Source organism: Lipotes vexillifer, unplaced genomic scaffold, assembly GCF_000442215.2.
Source record: "Lipotes vexillifer unplaced genomic scaffold, Lipotes_vexillifer_v1.1 scaffold138, whole genome shotgun sequence".
NCBI classification, from domain to species: domain Eukaryota; kingdom Metazoa; phylum Chordata; class Mammalia; order Artiodactyla; family Lipotidae; genus Lipotes; species Lipotes vexillifer.
Genome location: NW_006797971.1, coordinates 2,732,367 through 2,750,537, shown reverse-complemented (window position 1 = coordinate 2,750,537; position 18,171 = coordinate 2,732,367). Strand labels below are relative to the sequence as shown.

Sequence of the window (18,171 nt, the reverse complement as noted above, 5' to 3'; positions counted from 1 at the left end):
CCTTAAACGTGTTGAATGTAATGTGTTAAATGTCTGTGTGTAATTGATAAAATATCTATATGTATGTGCATAAGATTGTCACAAGATGTATTCTCAGGAATACTGTTACCTGGAGTTTGAAGGAATAATTATTTATAAAAACAAAAAAAAGTCGAGCAAGATTAGAAAAAGTTCAAGATAAGTAACAATATTTTGTAATTCAAAATATTATTGAGTATATGACTAAAAGTTAATTATTACATATGATAAATATAGTATTGGTAATAGATCATTTATTAAGCTATGATTCTTAATATTTATCTTGTTCAGAGGAAAATTAAAACAGACACCTACTTCCCATGTATAAAAAATTGGTGTCAACCAAGAGGTTGCTTCTTCTGAAATTAACTTTTGAGAGACCTTAGAATAAGCATGTATCATCCACGATAGTGGGTGTAGATTTACTCAGATTCAATTAAAGCAGTTCAAATTCTGGATACAGCATTTTATACAGCAAAACATTTTACTTTCATTTTTCAGTGTTTGCTGCTTTCTGTAATTCTATTAGATAAGTTGTTTTTTTCCAAACAGGAAACTGAGTTGTTGAGTGCATTGGGGCAAGGCACTGAGAACTACGGTGTCAAAAGGCATAAATGGGCATAGCAATGCTGGAGGAAAAAAAAATCTGTGGAGTTTCGGGGTCTGACTAGGGCCTGTTGAGTAGGCTGGAAGTAACTGATTTGCTATTTCAAGCCTCCAAGAGTACCTTAGGCAGGATGATATCTCCTCCTTCTTTAGTTATCTGTCCCTCTAGTCAATGAAAAACATTCTCCAGTCTGCTGTCCAGCTCTGAGAGTATCTGAGACAGGAATAGAGTGTATATAGGGACCTACAGGGAAGAAAGGGTCATAAATAGAATGACAGTCCAAAATAGAAATTAAATACCCTTCCTCAAGTTGTACATGAGACTAATAGTCACCGGAATTTGCTGCTATCACACCGAGTCATGCTGTTGCCCTGTGACCTCACACTTCCAATTCCACGGCCTTGTCTTGGCAGTGAATAGAAAGTCCCACCTCCTCATTTACTTCAGTGGGTCCTAACTGCAGCATTTCAGAAACAAAGTTTGGTTTGACACTCAGGAGAATAAAAACAAGTTTAGGGCAGAATGTATCTGGAAAAACTTAAGACAAATTTTCTTATGTTATTTTAGAATCATTTAGGATTACAGATCAATGTACCTCCATATTTTTCAAAAGTCACTGTGACTGCAGGATGAAAATCCTTTATTAGCCATTTTATAGGTAAAAACAAAAGATTGACTACACAGCCAACATCCCTCAGATGACTATAAAGTTTGTTATGAATACTGAATGACCAAAGAGCATGGAAAAAATGCATATGAATAAATACTGAAATGTTTATGAAAGATATTTATGAAAGATAAGACTTCTGTGTTTGAATATGCACATATAATAAAATGAATCTCAAAACATTTAAGATGCCTGATTTTTGTTTCTCATTTTTCAACATAGGGAATAGGTTAACTCATTCAGGAAAGTGATCCCTGGGGTGTGCTTTTGTTTTGGATCACTGGAGCTGGCCTTGACATCTCTTCTCAACCCTCATAGTCCGGCCTGAGGTCACCCTTCAATTGGACACCTCCAATTCCTTCCTCCTATTCCAAATGAGCTCCATTCTACTCACGCTTTCCATCCCTAACTTTCAAAATAAAGCAGAACGGGCATATTGGGAGACAAGTTCCCCAGTGTGACTTCTCTGCCCAGGTATGACCATCTGGAATGACTGGTAGATTTCCCAGGAGGAATGTTAAGGACCAGGTTATGTGCTGAATGTGGCCATAACCACTATGGGATACACGTTTACCACCAGTTCTTTTATACAAAGTGCTCTATCCTTACCCTCTAAGTTATGCTCTTGCTAAATCCGTTTTTTTTTTTTTTTTCTCTCCCATGAATTTGTTACCTGAAAAACTGTGTTCCCCTCTCGGTGGGAGTCGAGCCAAAAGACACAACCAAGCCAAAGATCAGGAGAAGGACCTATTACTTGCAGCAAGAAAGGAGAACACGGGGGATCTCTCCCAAAGCAGTGTCTTCCCAACAGCAAAACTGAGTAAGTTTTATGCTAAGGATACAGGTGTATTGATGAAGGGGCTTGGGCTGTGGACAGAGTCCAAGATTTAGTGGATTGAAGTCATGAGGGTCAGAAAAGGTCAACATATCATCTCTTAAGTTCCTGTTGATCTGGTGGTTGAGGCTTCGGGCTAATCATTTCCATTGAAAAGAACTGGTTGAATTTACAACTGATACACTATCTTCGCTATTGTTACTTCTCTTGCCTGATAACAGGCATTTGTTTCTGCATTCTTTGTCCCCTTAAGATCATTAATTACTATACAAAAAAATCTGAAAAAGAATACATATATGTATATATACACCCAAATATAGAACTATATATAACTATATAACTATATATATATATAAATATAAATATGAAACTGAATCACTTTGCTGTACACCAGGAAGCAACACAACATTGTAAGTCAACTATACCTCAAAAAAAAAAGACCACCTTTAGGACAAAATCACTTTCTTCTTCCTTAACAAAGACATCTCCATAGCTTATACCTTTTCTTACCCCAATACATAGTGTATTTCTAATTTTATCTGGTAACTTTAACCACATACTTAGAATTCTCAATCCTTTGAAATTTTAATTTTTAAATGAAAATAAAGAAGTGAATATTGATCACTGTGAACTGTTAAAAAAAATAATAATACTGAGACCTGTTCAAGGGCAAACAGGCTTAGATGACAAAATAGCTTAGGCCAAAAATGCCTTCTCTTATGTCAAGAAAGCCATGCCTGGTTTTCTTTTTCCAGAGACCCCTCCTCCCCCACCTCATCTGCTTACAGTTTTACTACAGTTATTTTCCCCACCCAATGATCCTAGACACATTTGGCAAAGAAATAGCCACTCTTACCCTGTTCTGGTTTTTGTCTGAACGGTAAATAAATGTATTGCAATCTGTCAATAAGCATTCCTGTGAGAGAAGGTAAGAAGGATGAGGGCCAGAAGCAGAGGAGAGTAATAATAACCACCACCATTTTATACTGAGCACCAGGCATCCGGTCCTGGGCACAGACTTGGATTCACAAATCTTAAACATTGAGCACTGTCTTAATAGATGAGAAAATTGGAGGCAGAGAGAAGTGACTTGCCAGGTCACCCAGCTAGTATCTGGTAGAGCCAGGATTCCGCCCTAAATCAGACTCCCACCGCTCTTGAGAAGGATTCAAAGAGAAATAGGAAGAAGGGTGTTTTTTTTTGTTGTTCTTGGACAAGTACCGGGACGGAGAGGAAAGGAACGCATATGCAAACGATGGAGAAACAAAAAAGTGATAAGAGGGCAGGAGCTGAGAGGGAACTGCAGGGGAAGTAAAACTAAAAAAGATTAAGAAACTCCTCAGAGGACTGGGAGACCTGAAAGGCTTGTTTTAAAAACAAAGGTCAGAGGAAGGAGGAAGGTGCCTCACGGCGAGGCCCCGCCCCTAAGCCCTTAGAGTGGCACCCCTCCCGCTAGGGGAGGCGGGACTTCCCCCCTCAAGGCAGCTGCTGCCGGTGGAGTCCGGAAGACTCTACTGGGAAGAGGCGGGGCCAAAACTGTGCGGCCAATCGGGGCACGACGCCTTCGTCTTGCCGGGGTTCTCGCTGGGTAACTTGCTTTAGAGAACTAGAACCATGGCGTCCGGCTGCAAGATTGGCCCGTCCATCCTCAACAGCGACCTGGCCAGTTTAGGGGCGGAGTGCCTTCGGATGCTGGACTCTGGGGCCGATTATCTGCACCTGGATGTAATGGACGGGTAACTCTCCGCGGGGCTCGGGTCTGGGTTGCCGCGCGGGGCGGGATAGGCGCACCTTTATTGAGTGCCTGTTGGGTGCACGGCGTCCCTGTACCGCGGAGCGCCTCGCTCTGAACGCGGTACTGAGAAGGAACCTGCGGTGGGAGCCCTGGAGGCCCTGCTTGGAGGGGACCTGAGTCGGTATCCTGGGCTGCGACCGCGTCCCAAACCTCAACCATCTCCCCTCCCCCAACGTAACGTGTGGTCTTCTAGCACTTAGCGCCTGGAAGCGACCTTAAACCTCTAGGATCCGTCTCATTTTCAGTTGGGAGAAACTGAGGCCCAAGGGGATAGGCATGACTTGCCCAAGCTCATATAGCTAGTTAGTGGCAAAGCTGGGGAGAAAGACTTGTGTAAGAATGACGAGCTTGGCACCTGGAGTGAGAACGCCCGACTTGCTGGGTTACTTGGGACAAGCCATTTAACCTCATTGAGCTTCAGTTTCATTATGTGAAAAATGGGAGTAATAACACTACCGCTTCGGCATCTTTGGAAGATGAAGTGACCTCATACACGTAGTTTACAGTGCCTGGCATATAGTAAATTCTCTGTAATTGTTAGTTGTTGTATCATTGTTCAAATTATGATTTTCCTGTCTATTTTCTCTTCAGGCACCCTGCTCTTCAGGGAGGTCAGTTTTTTGTAAGTAACTTTTAAGCACTGTAGTTACAGCCCATAATCAATATTGTTTGAAATCAGAATGATGCTAGTTTCTTAAGTTGGTTATAAAATGAGGAAAAATCATAGAGAAAACAGTTAAGACTCTCAGTGTTACACACATTGTGACAGAGTTGCAACTTGGATCTTGGGTTTGCCAAGTGGTTCTCTGAGCCCCACTGATCACAGGCCATAAGATCAAAACATCCATTACCTTGGCTTGGGGTAGAAAAGTAAATTTATTGGAAATAGTAAAATCTCTGTGTACTCTCATGCAAATCTGCAAATTCATGTTTTTTACGAAAGATGACCAGTCACTTCCTTGTCTTTTTAATGTCACTCCTCTTATGACAGCTTTGTCTTTGTTCTGTCTGGTTAAATCTGCTCTTTCTCTTTTGTATTGCACGCAGTTACCTCAACACCATGCCTAACTGATAATGGCAAAGAAGATTAGTAAATATTACCTCTTACAAAACCTTGATTTTTAGTTTGGTATCACATATATTTCTACTGATACCTTTGCTTGAAAGCCCTGAACTTTCACAGGTAATATTACTGGAGTGTGTACCTCACAGATGGGTAGCTACATTTTTGTGTCTGAGACACAAAATGAGACAAAATTTTGTTTCTGAGACACTTGAGGGTCTCAGGATAGAACAGACTACGAGTATATGTGTGTAGTGTGTTTGTCACAGAGAGCAGCTTGGTTGTAAATAAGTCTTGTCCAATGTTTGAGCGAATGGAGAAAATAATTTGTTCCAGTTTACCAATCAGAATATCAGTGACAACAGCAGTAGGTAATATTTACAAGCACTTGACTATTTCTGGTCTGATACTTTTTGTGAATTATTTCACACGACACTATGAGCTTGGTGCTGTTATCGGCATCGACTGAAAGAGATTAAAGTCACCTCGTAGCTAAGAAATGGCGGAGCCAGGATTGGAAGCATGCAGCAGCTTGTTTTGTCTCTGAAACTGTCTTCTGTGGGTATTAGGCTTACAGAGAATGATTAAGATATTCTCTGTTTTCAAAGAACAACTATATTTTTTGATATTTATTTCATATCTCTCCTGCTGCACCGTAAGCTCCCTGAAAGCAGAGACTGTTTCTTTGACTCACCTCTGTATTCTCTGCAGGAGAAGCACCTTGGCAAGCTTAATTATAATTGGTTGGATGAAGGGCTTTATCATAAGGGAGGGATCTCTAAGGAATCTCTTTTGCCCCTCCCAGCCCTATGGCAGACCCTGAGCTTATTAAGATAAAGTATTTGTTTTTTATTGACTCCTTTCCCCCTTTACCGGGAAACATCCATGGTTTGCAAAAACTAAATTCTGCATACACCATTTTAAAAACCCTTTCTCTGTTAAGCTTCACAACTTTCTGAGCTAAGAGCTATTTTTATTCCCCTTTTGCAAAGGAGGAAACCAGATTGGACACTTCCCAGTGTCCCACCGAAGAGGCAGAGCCTGGCTGAGCTGCAGTGCCTCCTAGGCCCAGGGTATGAAAGAGGGGCTGTGGACTCCCTTTCCCAAGGCAGCCAGCCCCAATTTACCTTCCCTCCAGGTAGTGCCTCCATGCTTCTTTTCCTGGTCCCCTGAAAAATCTCCAACATTACACTGAGCTTGCATGCCCTTGTTTTCTAGTCCCCTCTCTTCCCTTGAAGCCCACACTTCTGATTAAAACTGAACGTCTTCATTTTGAAATTTAGGAACAAGTTCTGGAAACACTGGTGGGTGGAGCACTAGTATGGTTGGATATTTGAAATAAAGGACAAGTGGATTTTCTGGAAAAGAAAATTGGAACGCATGTAAATATAAATGTGTCATGACAGGACAGTGACTGGCAATGTGTTGGTCGTAACACATTGGAACTGAGCAGATATTCAATTTCTAAATTAGGACCAGGGAGATTTCACGTTACTACTAGACCTGACTGACCTCAGTACTTGGCCCACAGTGTCACGAGGCCACCATTAGCCGGGCCGGATGTTCTTCACTTTTCCCGTCTCCATCTGCTGTCTCACTCCTCCATGTTACCTGCCAGCCTACCCCCCACCGTAGGCATAGGTGTGATTCCTTGTTCACAGGAAGTGTTGTTTGGTTACAGTCTTGCTGAATTTTATATCAACCTTGATCCTCCTCTTTGCCTTGTTGGGAGACCTGGTAAAGGTTTGCTTTTTGTGAAAATTATACATGTGATGGGGGATCAAAATAATTGTATTCCTTATTCCGATATTCTAAGCAATTATAGCTTAATCTCATAAGTTCTTTGGGAGAAAAGGACACTTTTTAATTGCATTTTAATTTTGGCAGTCTTTACTCCAAAATGGCATTATAGCTTCTGTTTCCCAGTGAAGTAAAAGTGTATTTGTTTTATTCTCATATTTTCTCAGGATGTGGTTATTGTGTTTATTTTCATGATAAACGAAGCCTAAGGTTGAGACAACAAAAATACTTCTGAGGGCACACAGAAAAAACAGTGAATGAAATCCAGATCTTTCAATCTCAGATTCGTGTAGTATTCAGTAGTCCTTGCTGCCTGCTTATGTGACTCTTACCTCCAAGTTCTAAGTAAATATAAAAAGCATCTTATCCATAACCCTGGCAGTTACTGCTCTTAGGCGAATGGTAGAATGATTTCCAAAATACTAGAAATCCAACCTCCAAGGACCAGGGTGCTGGAGAGTAACAGGTCTGTACCCATCCACCGCACCGTCCCTCTCAGGTGTGTCCTGACCTCTCAGTCTTAAGGCTCTCCTCCTCCCTTGGACTTGCTTCTTCTGTTAGTTATTAGCTGTCAGTGGAGGAGCAGACAAGCCTGGTAGTTAAGAGCCTGAACTTTGGAGCTAGATTGCCTGTGTTTAACTCCTGCCTCCGGCGCTTACTGGTTGTGTGAGCTTGGGCCTCTTATTTTCTCATCTGTAAAATACAGGTAATAGTGGTACCTGTCTCACTGAATTGTTGAGAGGGTTGGTTGGTTGGTTGGTTTTGGTTTTGGTTTTGGTTTTTGGCTGCGCAGCACATAGGAGGATCTTAGTTCCCTGACCAGGGGTCGAACCCGCATCCTTTGCATTGGAAGCGCGGAGTCTTAACCACTGGATTGCCTGGGAAGTCCCTGTTGTGAGGTTTTAATGAGTTAATATGTTGGAATGGTTTAGAATGGTGCTTGGCCTGTATATGTTTAAATTTTTTATTAGCACTCCTTCTGCCTGCCTGTCATCTTAAGCTCGAGACTTTGGACGTGGTTTATTCTCTCTCTTCAACCTTCCCCCTCCCCCGCATCTTGTCACTTAGGAGATCCTATCACCTGCTGTCCTTGTTTCCATTCCTACTGTTTCTTGCCATTTAGCAGCACCTCTTGCCTCCCTTCTTCCAACTTACTGCCCAGTCTGTCTGCCTGCTGTATTGTTTCCATCTTATTTTTCATTTGTGTCTCTCTTTTAAAATCTCACTTGATCAGGATAAAGTCAAAACGGTGAGCCTGGCATTTGATTCACTTAATGTGACACAGTCTGCCTCCTGCCTTTTTCATACTAGCCAGGGTGGGCAATACCATCTCCCCCTTCTTTGAACTTAACTTAGTTATTTCTGCCTTCATTTCCTTCCCCATTTCCTTCCCCATTTTTACAAATTCTATTTGTTCTGTAAATCTCATGATCTTGCCCCTTTTTAAAAAGTGCTATTCTACTTGCCTCTGGAACTATTTTGCCTTAATATTGCCTACTTGTTATTGTGTAGCTTTTCTTAACAGTCCTAATACAGGGTGATGCCTACTACTTTAACAGAGAAAGCCCAGATTTCAGTGGCTTAATGTTATAAAGTTTCTCATTCATGTAATAGTTTGGTGTGAAATGTCTGTCCATGCAGAAATTGAGGGACCTAGTCCCCTTCCATCCTGTGGCTCTGCCATTCCTTCAGGGCCTCTTTACTGGCAGAAGGATAAAGTGAGAGCAGAACAGGAATACTGCTCAACCTCCTGGGCTCTGCAGTGACGCCCATCACTTAAGCTCACAGTCCATTGGTGAGAACTAGTCACATGGGCCACTAGATGTGAAGGGAGTTGGGAAGTGTGGTCCTCGGCTGAGCTGGCTTCCTACCAACAGCTGTGCTGTAGCAGTCAGTCATGAATTCTGATGAGTCATTAGCCATCTCTTACCCGTGAGATTGTAAACTTTTCTGGGGTGAGCAGGAACACTCACATATTCCTTTATGAAATACAGTAGTCTCTGAAGCACTCAGCCTGGGGCGTACATAGAGGAGGTTTCTTTAAATATTGAAGTGAGCTGGCGATAGAACAAAAGGACTAATCAGAGTAGTATAATGGTTAACTACTTTGGGTCTGATATCAGAAGGCTTAATTTGAATCCTGCCCCAACAAATTATTAACTGGATGACTTAAGGAAGTTACGTATCCTGTGCTCTTCAAATGGGGATAATAACAGCATCTACTTCATAGGGCTGTTGTGAAGATGAAATGAATTAAGGTACAATATCTGGTATGTTGTAAACTCTCAGTAAGTGGCGGTGATTAGTATACATTACGTGTCTTGTTTTTTGCGGTATGCGGGCCTCTCACTGTTCTGGCCTCTCCCGTTGTGGAGCACAGGCTCCAGACGCGCAGGCTCAGCGGCTATGGCTCACGGGCCCAGCCGCTCCGCGGCATGTGGGATCTTCCCGGACCGGGGCACGAACCCGTGTCCCCTGCGTCGGCAGGCGGACTCCCAACCATTGCACTACCAGGGAAGCCAACATTAAGTGTCTTTATTGATAATCTTTAAGAAAGTTTCGGTAAACTGTCATTTTGTGCCCTGTGATAGAGGTGGATTAGAAGTAGCCACAGGCAGCCTGTGATAGGTTGATTTGAGAGACCCGTAATCAGAGTCCTGAACTTCCTAACTAGTGTGTGACTTGGGCAAGTCATATAACTTTTGGGGTTTTGGTTTTGTCATCCTTCCATTTCTACTTGTCAGGGATTTTGAATTACAGAGTTAAATAGAGTAAGTCATGTGACATTATTATGATTTGCTGAAATATCAAGGAGATAACTGCTCTGTAAAACTGAAATTATACAGATATTTTTAGTGTTGTTTAATACTGATGATGTTATTGAAAAATAATTGCAATCACAGATAGTCTCCTCTACTCCCATCAGAATACATATTGAGAAAAATACAGAAACTGAATCGAAAACATTTTCAGAGCAAGATTTTGTTTGTCTTGTAGGCATTTTGTTCCCAACATCACCTTTGGTCACCCTGTGGTAGAAAGCCTCCGAAAGCAGCTAGGCCAGGACCCTTTCTTTGGTAAGTGGGTGTTACACCGTCTGAAGCTGGATGTGTTGCTCAAGTAAAGGGAAAGTAGCTGGTTGGTTTCTCAACCTCCAGTTTCATCTTGTACCCTTTTCCCTCCTCCCTGTGCTGGGGTTTCATTGACTGCCTGTAAGAAGCCAAACTCTTACCCGCTTCAGGGCCTGGGCACTTTGGCTAATCTCTTTGCCTAGAAAGTTGTGTTCTCTTGACCAGTGCTGCCTCATCTTTCCTCCTCAGATCCTTTGTTGTTTCTTCAGAGAGCCCTGTCTTAAATTAACCTTTTTCCCATTACATCACCTTGTTGATTTTCTTCTTAGAATTTCTTTCAATCTGAGATTACTTTTATCACACTCTTAATGCCTTAAGGGCAGGATTTCATCGACTTAGTTTGCTACAGTTTTCCTAGAGCTTAGCATAGACACAGCTGGGGCTCAATGTAATTGTTAAATGCATTTATGAATTGATTGACTTATGGTCTGTATTTGAAGCCAATTCATGGAAATTGGAGCTTTCTACAAGTGGGGTCTATGTATGCTCCACTCCAACATTGTAGGATAATGTGAATTAAGGATTTTTAAGATCAGTGACCTAGAAGTTACTTTTTATGGAAATAGATTCAGCTATTTTTTTCTTACAAATATATGTTTTTTCATTTTTTTTTTTTTTTTGCGATATGTGGGCCTCTCACTGTCGTGGCCTTTCCCGTTGCCGGACGCGCAAGCTCAGCGGCCACGGCTCACAGGCCCAGCCGCTACGCGGCTCACGGGCCCAGCCGCTACGCGGCATGTGGGATCCTCCCAGACCGGGGCATGAACCCGTATCCCCTGCATCGGCAGGCGGACTCTCAACCACTGCGCCACCAGGGAGGCCCTGCTGCTGCTGTTTTAAACTAAGTTAGCAGTGACTCACTTGCCAGATCTCTGGTAATAAGACATTTGGTGAGTTCTTGTAAATATGTGTTTTTATGTAACTCATTACATACATTTAGTAAAACTTATTTTTTTTTTTTTTTTTTTTTTTTTTTTTTTTTTTTTGTGGTACGCGGGCCTCTCACGGCCGTGGCCTCTCCTGTTGCGGAGCACAGGCTCCGGACGCGCAGGCTCAGCGGCCATGGCTCACGGGCCCAGCCGCTCCACGGCATGTGGGATCTTACCGGACCAGGGCACGAACCCGCGGCCCCTGCATCGGCAGGCGGACTCTCAACCACTGCGCCACCAGGGAAGCCCAAAACTTAGGTTTTTTAATTGAAATATTGTGGGCTAGTTTAAAAATTTTTTTTAATAAATTTATTTTATTTTATTTTTTTGGCTGCATTGGGTCTCTGTTGCTGCGTGGACTTTCTCTAGTTGCAGTAAGCGGGGGCTACTCTTCGTTGTGGTGCGCGGGCTTCTCATTGTGGTGGCTTCTCTTGTTGCGGAGTACGGGCTCTAGGCATACAGGCTTCAGTAGTTGTGGCACACAGGCTCAGTAGTTGTGGCTCACGGGCTCTAGAACATAGGCTTAGTAGGTGTGGCCCATGGGCTTAGTTGCTCCTTGGCATGTGGTATCTTCCCAGACCAGGGATCCAACCCGTGTCCCTGGTTCGATTGGCAGGTGGATTCTTAACCACTGTGCCACCAGGGAAGTCCCTGTGGGCCAGTTTTATGAAGGTATGGTAGCCACTAGCCACATGTAGCTATTTAAATTAGTTAAAATTAAATAAAATTAAAACTAGTTTCTTAGTGGCATTAACCACATTGCAAGTTCTCAGTAGCCACGTGTGGCTTGTGACTACTGTACCATCCAGTGCAGTTATGGAACACTGCAAGCATCGCAGGAGGTTGTTAGAGCCTCTCTGTAGGCTCCATCCACTTCGAATGTACCAAAGGAAATGTACATTATCACCTAATTTATGTGGCATGAGGGAAACAATGTTCCACCAACATGTTCACTATTTTGAAATTTCCAAATAATGGAATATAATCCTCTTGATTATCTGAACTTTTTTTTTTTAACTACATTTTGGAAAATGAATTTTCCGGGGTAAATTCGTTCTTATGATTGTCAGAGTTGGATGAAATAAGTAGCATTCTTTGTCCCCCCCACCTTCCCTGGCTTGTACCGTGGCCACAGAATTCCCCACTGTGGCTTTGTGTGGATTGAAAATATGTATGTATTTTTCCGTTTCTCTCCCTTTTAGTTGTCTCCAAGTGTTACTTCTCACTGCTGTTTGACTCCCCTCCTGTCTCTACCTGTGCTTCTTCTCTTACCAACTCAACTGCCACCACCCCACACAATCTGCTTTTCCTTTCTGTTTTTAGTTTGTTGTTTGCTGATAAACTTGCTAATCGGTCTTTCCAGAGGTGAATCTCAAGTAAAGATGAATGGACTTAATATGCTTTAGTGTTTGGGTTTTGTGACCTTTGTTTTTTATATTATATGTTTTTGTTTGTTTAATTCTTGGATACTGGTTGTTGGATAATTGATACATGATATATCCTAGGAGTTAGATCTCAAGTTGTATGTATAACTGCTAAAGCTTTTAACTCTTCAATCTCAGTATTGAGTAGAATTTACCATCTAGGAAGTAAAGTGGTAGGGAAAAGTCGTTTTTGTTCTTAGCTAAATCAGTGGTCTTCAGCTATGGTCTGAGGACCTGTGGGAGTCCTGTTCAGATGGTCCATGGCATCAAAACTGTTTGTAGTTTGATTGGTAAATTACTTGTACTGATATTATTTGCCATTATTTATGCCAGTGGTGCAAAAGCAGTGGTGAATTAGTCTGCTGATGCCTTAGCCTGAGACAAGGCAGTGATACTGAACTATACAGGTAGTCGCGATATTCTTATTTGCCATACATTCATAGTATCCTCTGTAACAAGTATCTTTGATGAATTGGTACAAGTGATTGATTTAGTAAATCTTGATCCTTGAGTGCATGTCTCATTAGTATTTTGTGTGACAAAGTGGAAAGTACATATAAAGCACTTCTGTTAAATCCTGGAGGATGATAGTTTCCTCGAAGAAAACCACTTGTGCCATTGTTTTAAGCTGTGATCTGAAAGTGCTAGTCATGAATACCATTTTCCCTTGAAAGAACAACTGACAGATGAACTGTGGTTATCAGACTTGGATATTTTACTGACATTTTCTTTAAAATTAACTAAGTGAACCTGTCACTTCAAGGAAAGCGGCTCATCAAGTTTCATTGCCACCGATAAAGTTAGAGTTTGCAAGTGAAAGTTGGAATTTTAGAAAACTTATATCTGCCTCTCTGGGCTTGATAGCTTCCCAGGACTCACAGCTTTTCTGACCAGATCTGTAATATCATTAACAAATGCGGGGTTTGGATAGTATATAATGAAATGTGTCACTATTTGGAAGATCTGTGTAACTCAGTGAACCAATAGTACTTAAAAGAGCCATTCAAAACGTAGACTAATGGGTTTGAGTGTAACAAAGTACGGAAAGGTCACTGGTGGGGTTTATGGATTCCACGTTGCCACTAACCTTTCTAAAAAAAGTACCACTTGTTGAGTTTTGGGGTAGAAATAGAATATCCACACTTGAGTGAAAAGGCTGTGGATGTAGGCACTCCTCCCTTTTCTATGCACTTTTTCCCCTTCATATAAAACAACAGATTGCAGGAGATTGAATGCAAAGCAGGTGTGAGAATATAGATGTCTTCTCTTAAGGCAGACATTAGCGACTTGCAAAAATGTAAAACAGTGCCACTCTTACATTAACGTGTAATGGATTTATTTTTATTATCATTATTATTTTTAAATGAATTAATAAGTAGACACTAAAATTTTTTTAGTTTGCATTTCTAATACATTAAATATTGATAAATATAACCCACATCAACAATATTTTGGGGGGAGGGCTTCAGTAATTTTTAAGGGTGCAGAGAGAGTCTGATAATAGAACACTTGAGAACTTATCTTAATTATAGGCAGATTAGCTGAGCCATCAATTCCCCAAATACTAGAGGATGTCCAGTGAGGGTTGCTAGTAGTGACTGCATGCTAGAGATTGAACAGGGATGACTTAGCAGTCTGATAACTTAGGAAAGAGTAAACTTGATCTTTTAAACCAGATTGAATTTTTTTTTCTTGTTTATAATACGAAAAAACACCAAATTGAGTTTATCTTTTAAAAACAAGATTTTGCCTATTAAAATATGTTCTATTTTTGTTACTTTTATTAGTTTAGAAATATAAATGCTAGTCTTGGCTTCATTAATCAGGCTGTATACTCTGTTTTCCTGACATTTTTCAAAGCCTTGTTGCATTTTATAATCTTAGTTACTGAGTTCTGGAATACTAGAATTCTTTTCTTTAATATAGCTTTGCTGTGTCAGCAGTGTGCTCCCGCTAACAAAACGAAAAGCTCAAAACTCTCCTCACTGCCATCTGTCTGGCGCAGGAGTGTTTACTGTTTTCTTCTTCCCAGCGTTATTTCTTGTTTTCACTTCTTTGAAGCTGCCTTCTCCTTCTCATGAAATGCTATTATGTTTTAAGTCAAGATCTTTAAGAAGGCCATGCTCATTTCTTCCCAAACATATACTCATAGGATTTGAGCTTTAGGATCAGGACACGTGGCAGGCTTCTCAGGTTAACGTGTTCTTCCCTCTCAGTCTGTTCCTTTCCTTACAATTGTCTGCCTCTCAGTTGATGGCACTTCTCTTCTAGCTCCTCAGGCCAAATCCTTGCACCATCTGACTCTCCTCTCACTCTGCACTTCTTTTTTTTTTTTTTTTTTTTTAAACGTCTTTATTGGAGAGTAATTGCTTTACAGTGGTGTGTTAGTAGTTTCTGCTTTATAACAAAGTGAATCAGCCATGTGCATACATACATCCCCATATCCCATCCCTCTTGAGCCTCTCTCCCACCCTCCCTATCCCACCCCTCTAGGTGGTCACAAAGCACCGAGCTGATCTCCCTGTGCTATGCGGCTGCTTCCCACTAGCTATCTGTTTTACATTAGGTAGTGTATATAAGTCCATGCCACTCTCTCACTTGGTCCCAGCTTACCCTTCCAACCCTCCCCGTGTCCTCAGGTCCATTCTCTATGTCTGCGTCTTTATTCCTGTCCTTCCCCTAGGTTCTTCAGAACCTTTTTGTTTTCTTTTTAGATTCCACATATGTGTGTTAGCATACGGTATTTGTGTTTCTCTTTCTGACTTACTTCACTCTGTATGACAGACTCTAGGTCCATCCACCTCACTACAAATAACTCGGTTTCGTTTCTTTTTATGGCTGAGTAATATTCCATTGTATATATGTGCCACATCTTCTTTATCCATTCATCTGTCAATGGACACTTTCACTCTGCACTTCTGATCCACAGCAGCCCCTGTTGTCCCTGCCTCCCACACATACCCAGAATCTCTACCATTGCTCACCATCCTCAATCGCTGGGTTTTTTGCCTTGGCCTTCTAAGTCGGATCTTGTCACTTGACTCAAAATCCTGTAGTGTTTGTTCCGCATCGTTCAGAATAAAACCTGGTGGGCTGCAGAGCTCTGTACTCTCAGCCGGTGCTTCTCTGACCTCATCTTCTCTCCCCAGTGTGCCCCCGGCCCCAGCCACACTGGCCTTATTTACTACCAACCTAGTGTATATTGTCTTCACTCCTTTTATTTGGCTCTCCCACTAAGAATGTAATCCCTGTGACAGCAGAGATTTTTGTCTGTTTTTTGCTGTACCCCTGTGGCCTAGAAAAGTTAATGGTGTGGCAAGTGCTCAATAAAATATTGGTGGGGAGAATCACTTAATTTAGCTTTCTTATTTTATAAATGAGGAAGCCAGTCCACATAGGTAACATGACTTAAGTTTTTGAGAATGGGATTTCCTGGGCCTGGACCTAGGTCTCCTGGTATCTAGTTATTTTCATAAACAGTGCCATAGGCTTTTTGTGGAAAAGTGGGGTGTTTTTTTGGTAAGTGAGTTTAACCAAAGCCTTATCTTCAGGGTGAAGGGAGGTTATCTCTACAGAAGTGTAACTTCTGTGTATTTAACAATTATCATGATGCCAGAAGAGTTCATATCTGAAATAGCAAAAACTCCAGGCTGGCTTCAATAATATGAGCCAGCTATTTTCCTTATAGTAATACTTAGGGGATACGTCTTTTCTTTCCAGACATGCACATGATGGTGTCCAGGCCGGAACAGTGGGTAAAGCCAATGGCTGTAGCAGGAGCCAATCAATACACTTTTCATCTCGAGGCTACTGAGAACCCAGGGGCTCTGATCAAAGACATTCGGGAGAATGGAATGAAGGTGAGAGCTCAACAGTGATGGTAATGTTTTTTTTTTACAATAAATTTATTTATTTTTAGCTGTGTTGGGTCTTCGTTGCTGTGCGTGGGCTTTCTCTACTTGGCGGCGAGCGGGGGCTACTCTTCATTGCGGTGCGCGGGCTTCTCATTGCCGTGGCTTCTGTTGTTGCAGAACACAGGCACGTGGGCTCAGTCATTGTAGCTCGCGGGCTCTAGGGTGCAGGCTCAGTAGTTGTGGTTCACGGGCTTGGTTGCTCTGAGGCATGTGGGATCTTCCCGGACCAGGGCTCAAACCTGTGTCCCCTGCATTGGCAGGTGTATTCTTAACTACTGCGCCACCAGGGAAGCCCGATGGTAATGTTTTATACTATTTATTCTCAGAGTTGGGAAGATTTGGTGGAAGACCTGAAATGATAGGTGGAGAAGACTGGACTTAGGCAGCTATTCGTCAGGTTTGAAGATAGAGTTTAAGTATAACTTGTTTGGCAGATAAGATTGATACATTCCACTAATGTTTTCTGAAAGCTTCTACCTTTTAGAAACATTTACTTTTGACAGTCTTGTTGACTTTTTTTTAAAAAAGTAATTACAGTCTGAACAGTTTATGTATTCCATTTATGTAAGTATTCTATACTTTAAGAATAGACCTTTCTACTGGGCCTGATATGCAACAGTAATGTAATACGGAAATAATTATTGATGTGATATAGCAAATTTGTCTCTGTTACAGGTTGGCCTTGCTATCAAACCAGGAACTACAGTTGAGTATTTGGCACCATGGGCTAATCAGATAGATATGGCCTTGGTTATGACAGTGGAACCTGGGTTTGGAGGGCAGAAATTCATGGAAGATATGATGCCAAAGGTAAAAGAAGTATTTGGTTCTGGGGTAAGGCTTTTATTCTGTAAGTTCATTCGGTAAGCATTTATTGGACTACTTGTATGTTTAGACCTGTGCTGTTCTGAAGGTGGGGAGATGAGGATGCCTATATATCATTGGAATACAGTATGAGAAATGCCCCAAGAGATTTAGGTTTGCAGATCATAAAAGATACTACATCTTAGTCTTGAAAATTTTTTTCAAAACCGTTATCTCTGTAACCTTGAGATCTCTTGGGAGTTTTCATTGAATTTTGAGGGTTTTGTCTTTGTCTTGTTTCTGTGAAGTATATTTTCTGCAAAGCCATGACAAATTGAATGCCATTTGCCAAACAGAACAAAGCTTACTTTTATAAAACTTAGTTTGTTACAGTACATTAAAAGGTGATTTTCCCCAATCATAATTTGTATTGATATAAAGTTATTGTCTGAGACATTTGGAGTCATATTTTAGTGGCTAATATCAGTGGTTTTTTATTTGGTGTTTTTCCCTCTACCTATCCACTTTGTCACTTATTTCCTTGTGTATAACTAGGTTCACTGGTTGAGGACCCAGTTCCCGTCTTTGGACATTGAGGTTGATGGTGGAGTAGGTCCTGACACCATCCATAAATGCGCAGAGGTGAGACTGCTTGACTGCAACCTAGACCAGTTTCCTATCAAATGTAATGCCAGGACAGGTCTTGTCTGCCAAAGAGACTTCCTAAATAGGCTTTCTTTCTTGGAAAAGTTTTTTTGTTGTTGTTGTTCTGTTTTTTTTTTTTTTTTCTGGTACGCGGGCCTCTCACTCTTGTAGCCTCTCCCTTTGCGGAGCACAGGCTCCGGACGCGCAGGCTCAGCGGCCATGTCTCACACGCCTAGCTGCTCCACGGAATGTGGGATCTTCCCGGACTGGGGCATGAACCCGTGTCCCCTGCATCGGCAGGCGGACTCTCAACCACTGCGCCACCAGGGGAGCCCTAGAAAAGTATTTTTTTGTTTAAATGTAAAACCAGGAAAATAAAGAGCGATAAGTGAATATTCTGAAACCACATAATCATTAAATAGTAAGTCCTGGTTATCTTAGTAATGAAAAAATTCTTTGGAAAGGAATAGCTGAATGCCAGCCTGTGGAGTATCATTGAAAAGTTCCAGGGCCTTTGAGACAGTTTTCCAAAATAGGGA

General features: G+C 41.6%; 1 protein-coding gene across 2 annotated transcripts in view; it reads left to right on the top strand.

Moving 5' to 3' along the window:
* The first annotated feature begins 3,693 nt into the window (after positions 1–3,693).
* Positions 3,694–18,171, top strand: part of RPE (ribulose-5-phosphate-3-epimerase) — a 16,320-nt gene continuing 1,842 nt past the window's right edge. The window contains exons 1-5 of one of the 2 annotated variants that reach the window (XM_007470019.1): positions 3,694–3,863; positions 9,783–9,862; positions 15,990–16,129; positions 16,859–16,993; positions 17,543–17,629. In XM_007470019.1, the coding sequence (XP_007470081.1) occupies positions 3,742–3,863; positions 9,783–9,862; positions 15,990–16,129; positions 16,859–16,993; positions 17,543–17,629 (564 nt within the window). In that variant the 5' untranslated portion in view covers positions 3,694–3,741. The remainder of the gene's footprint in view (positions 3,864–9,782; positions 9,863–15,989; positions 16,130–16,858; positions 16,994–17,542; positions 17,630–18,171) is intronic. The other variant, XM_007470020.1, reaches the window with a different exon arrangement.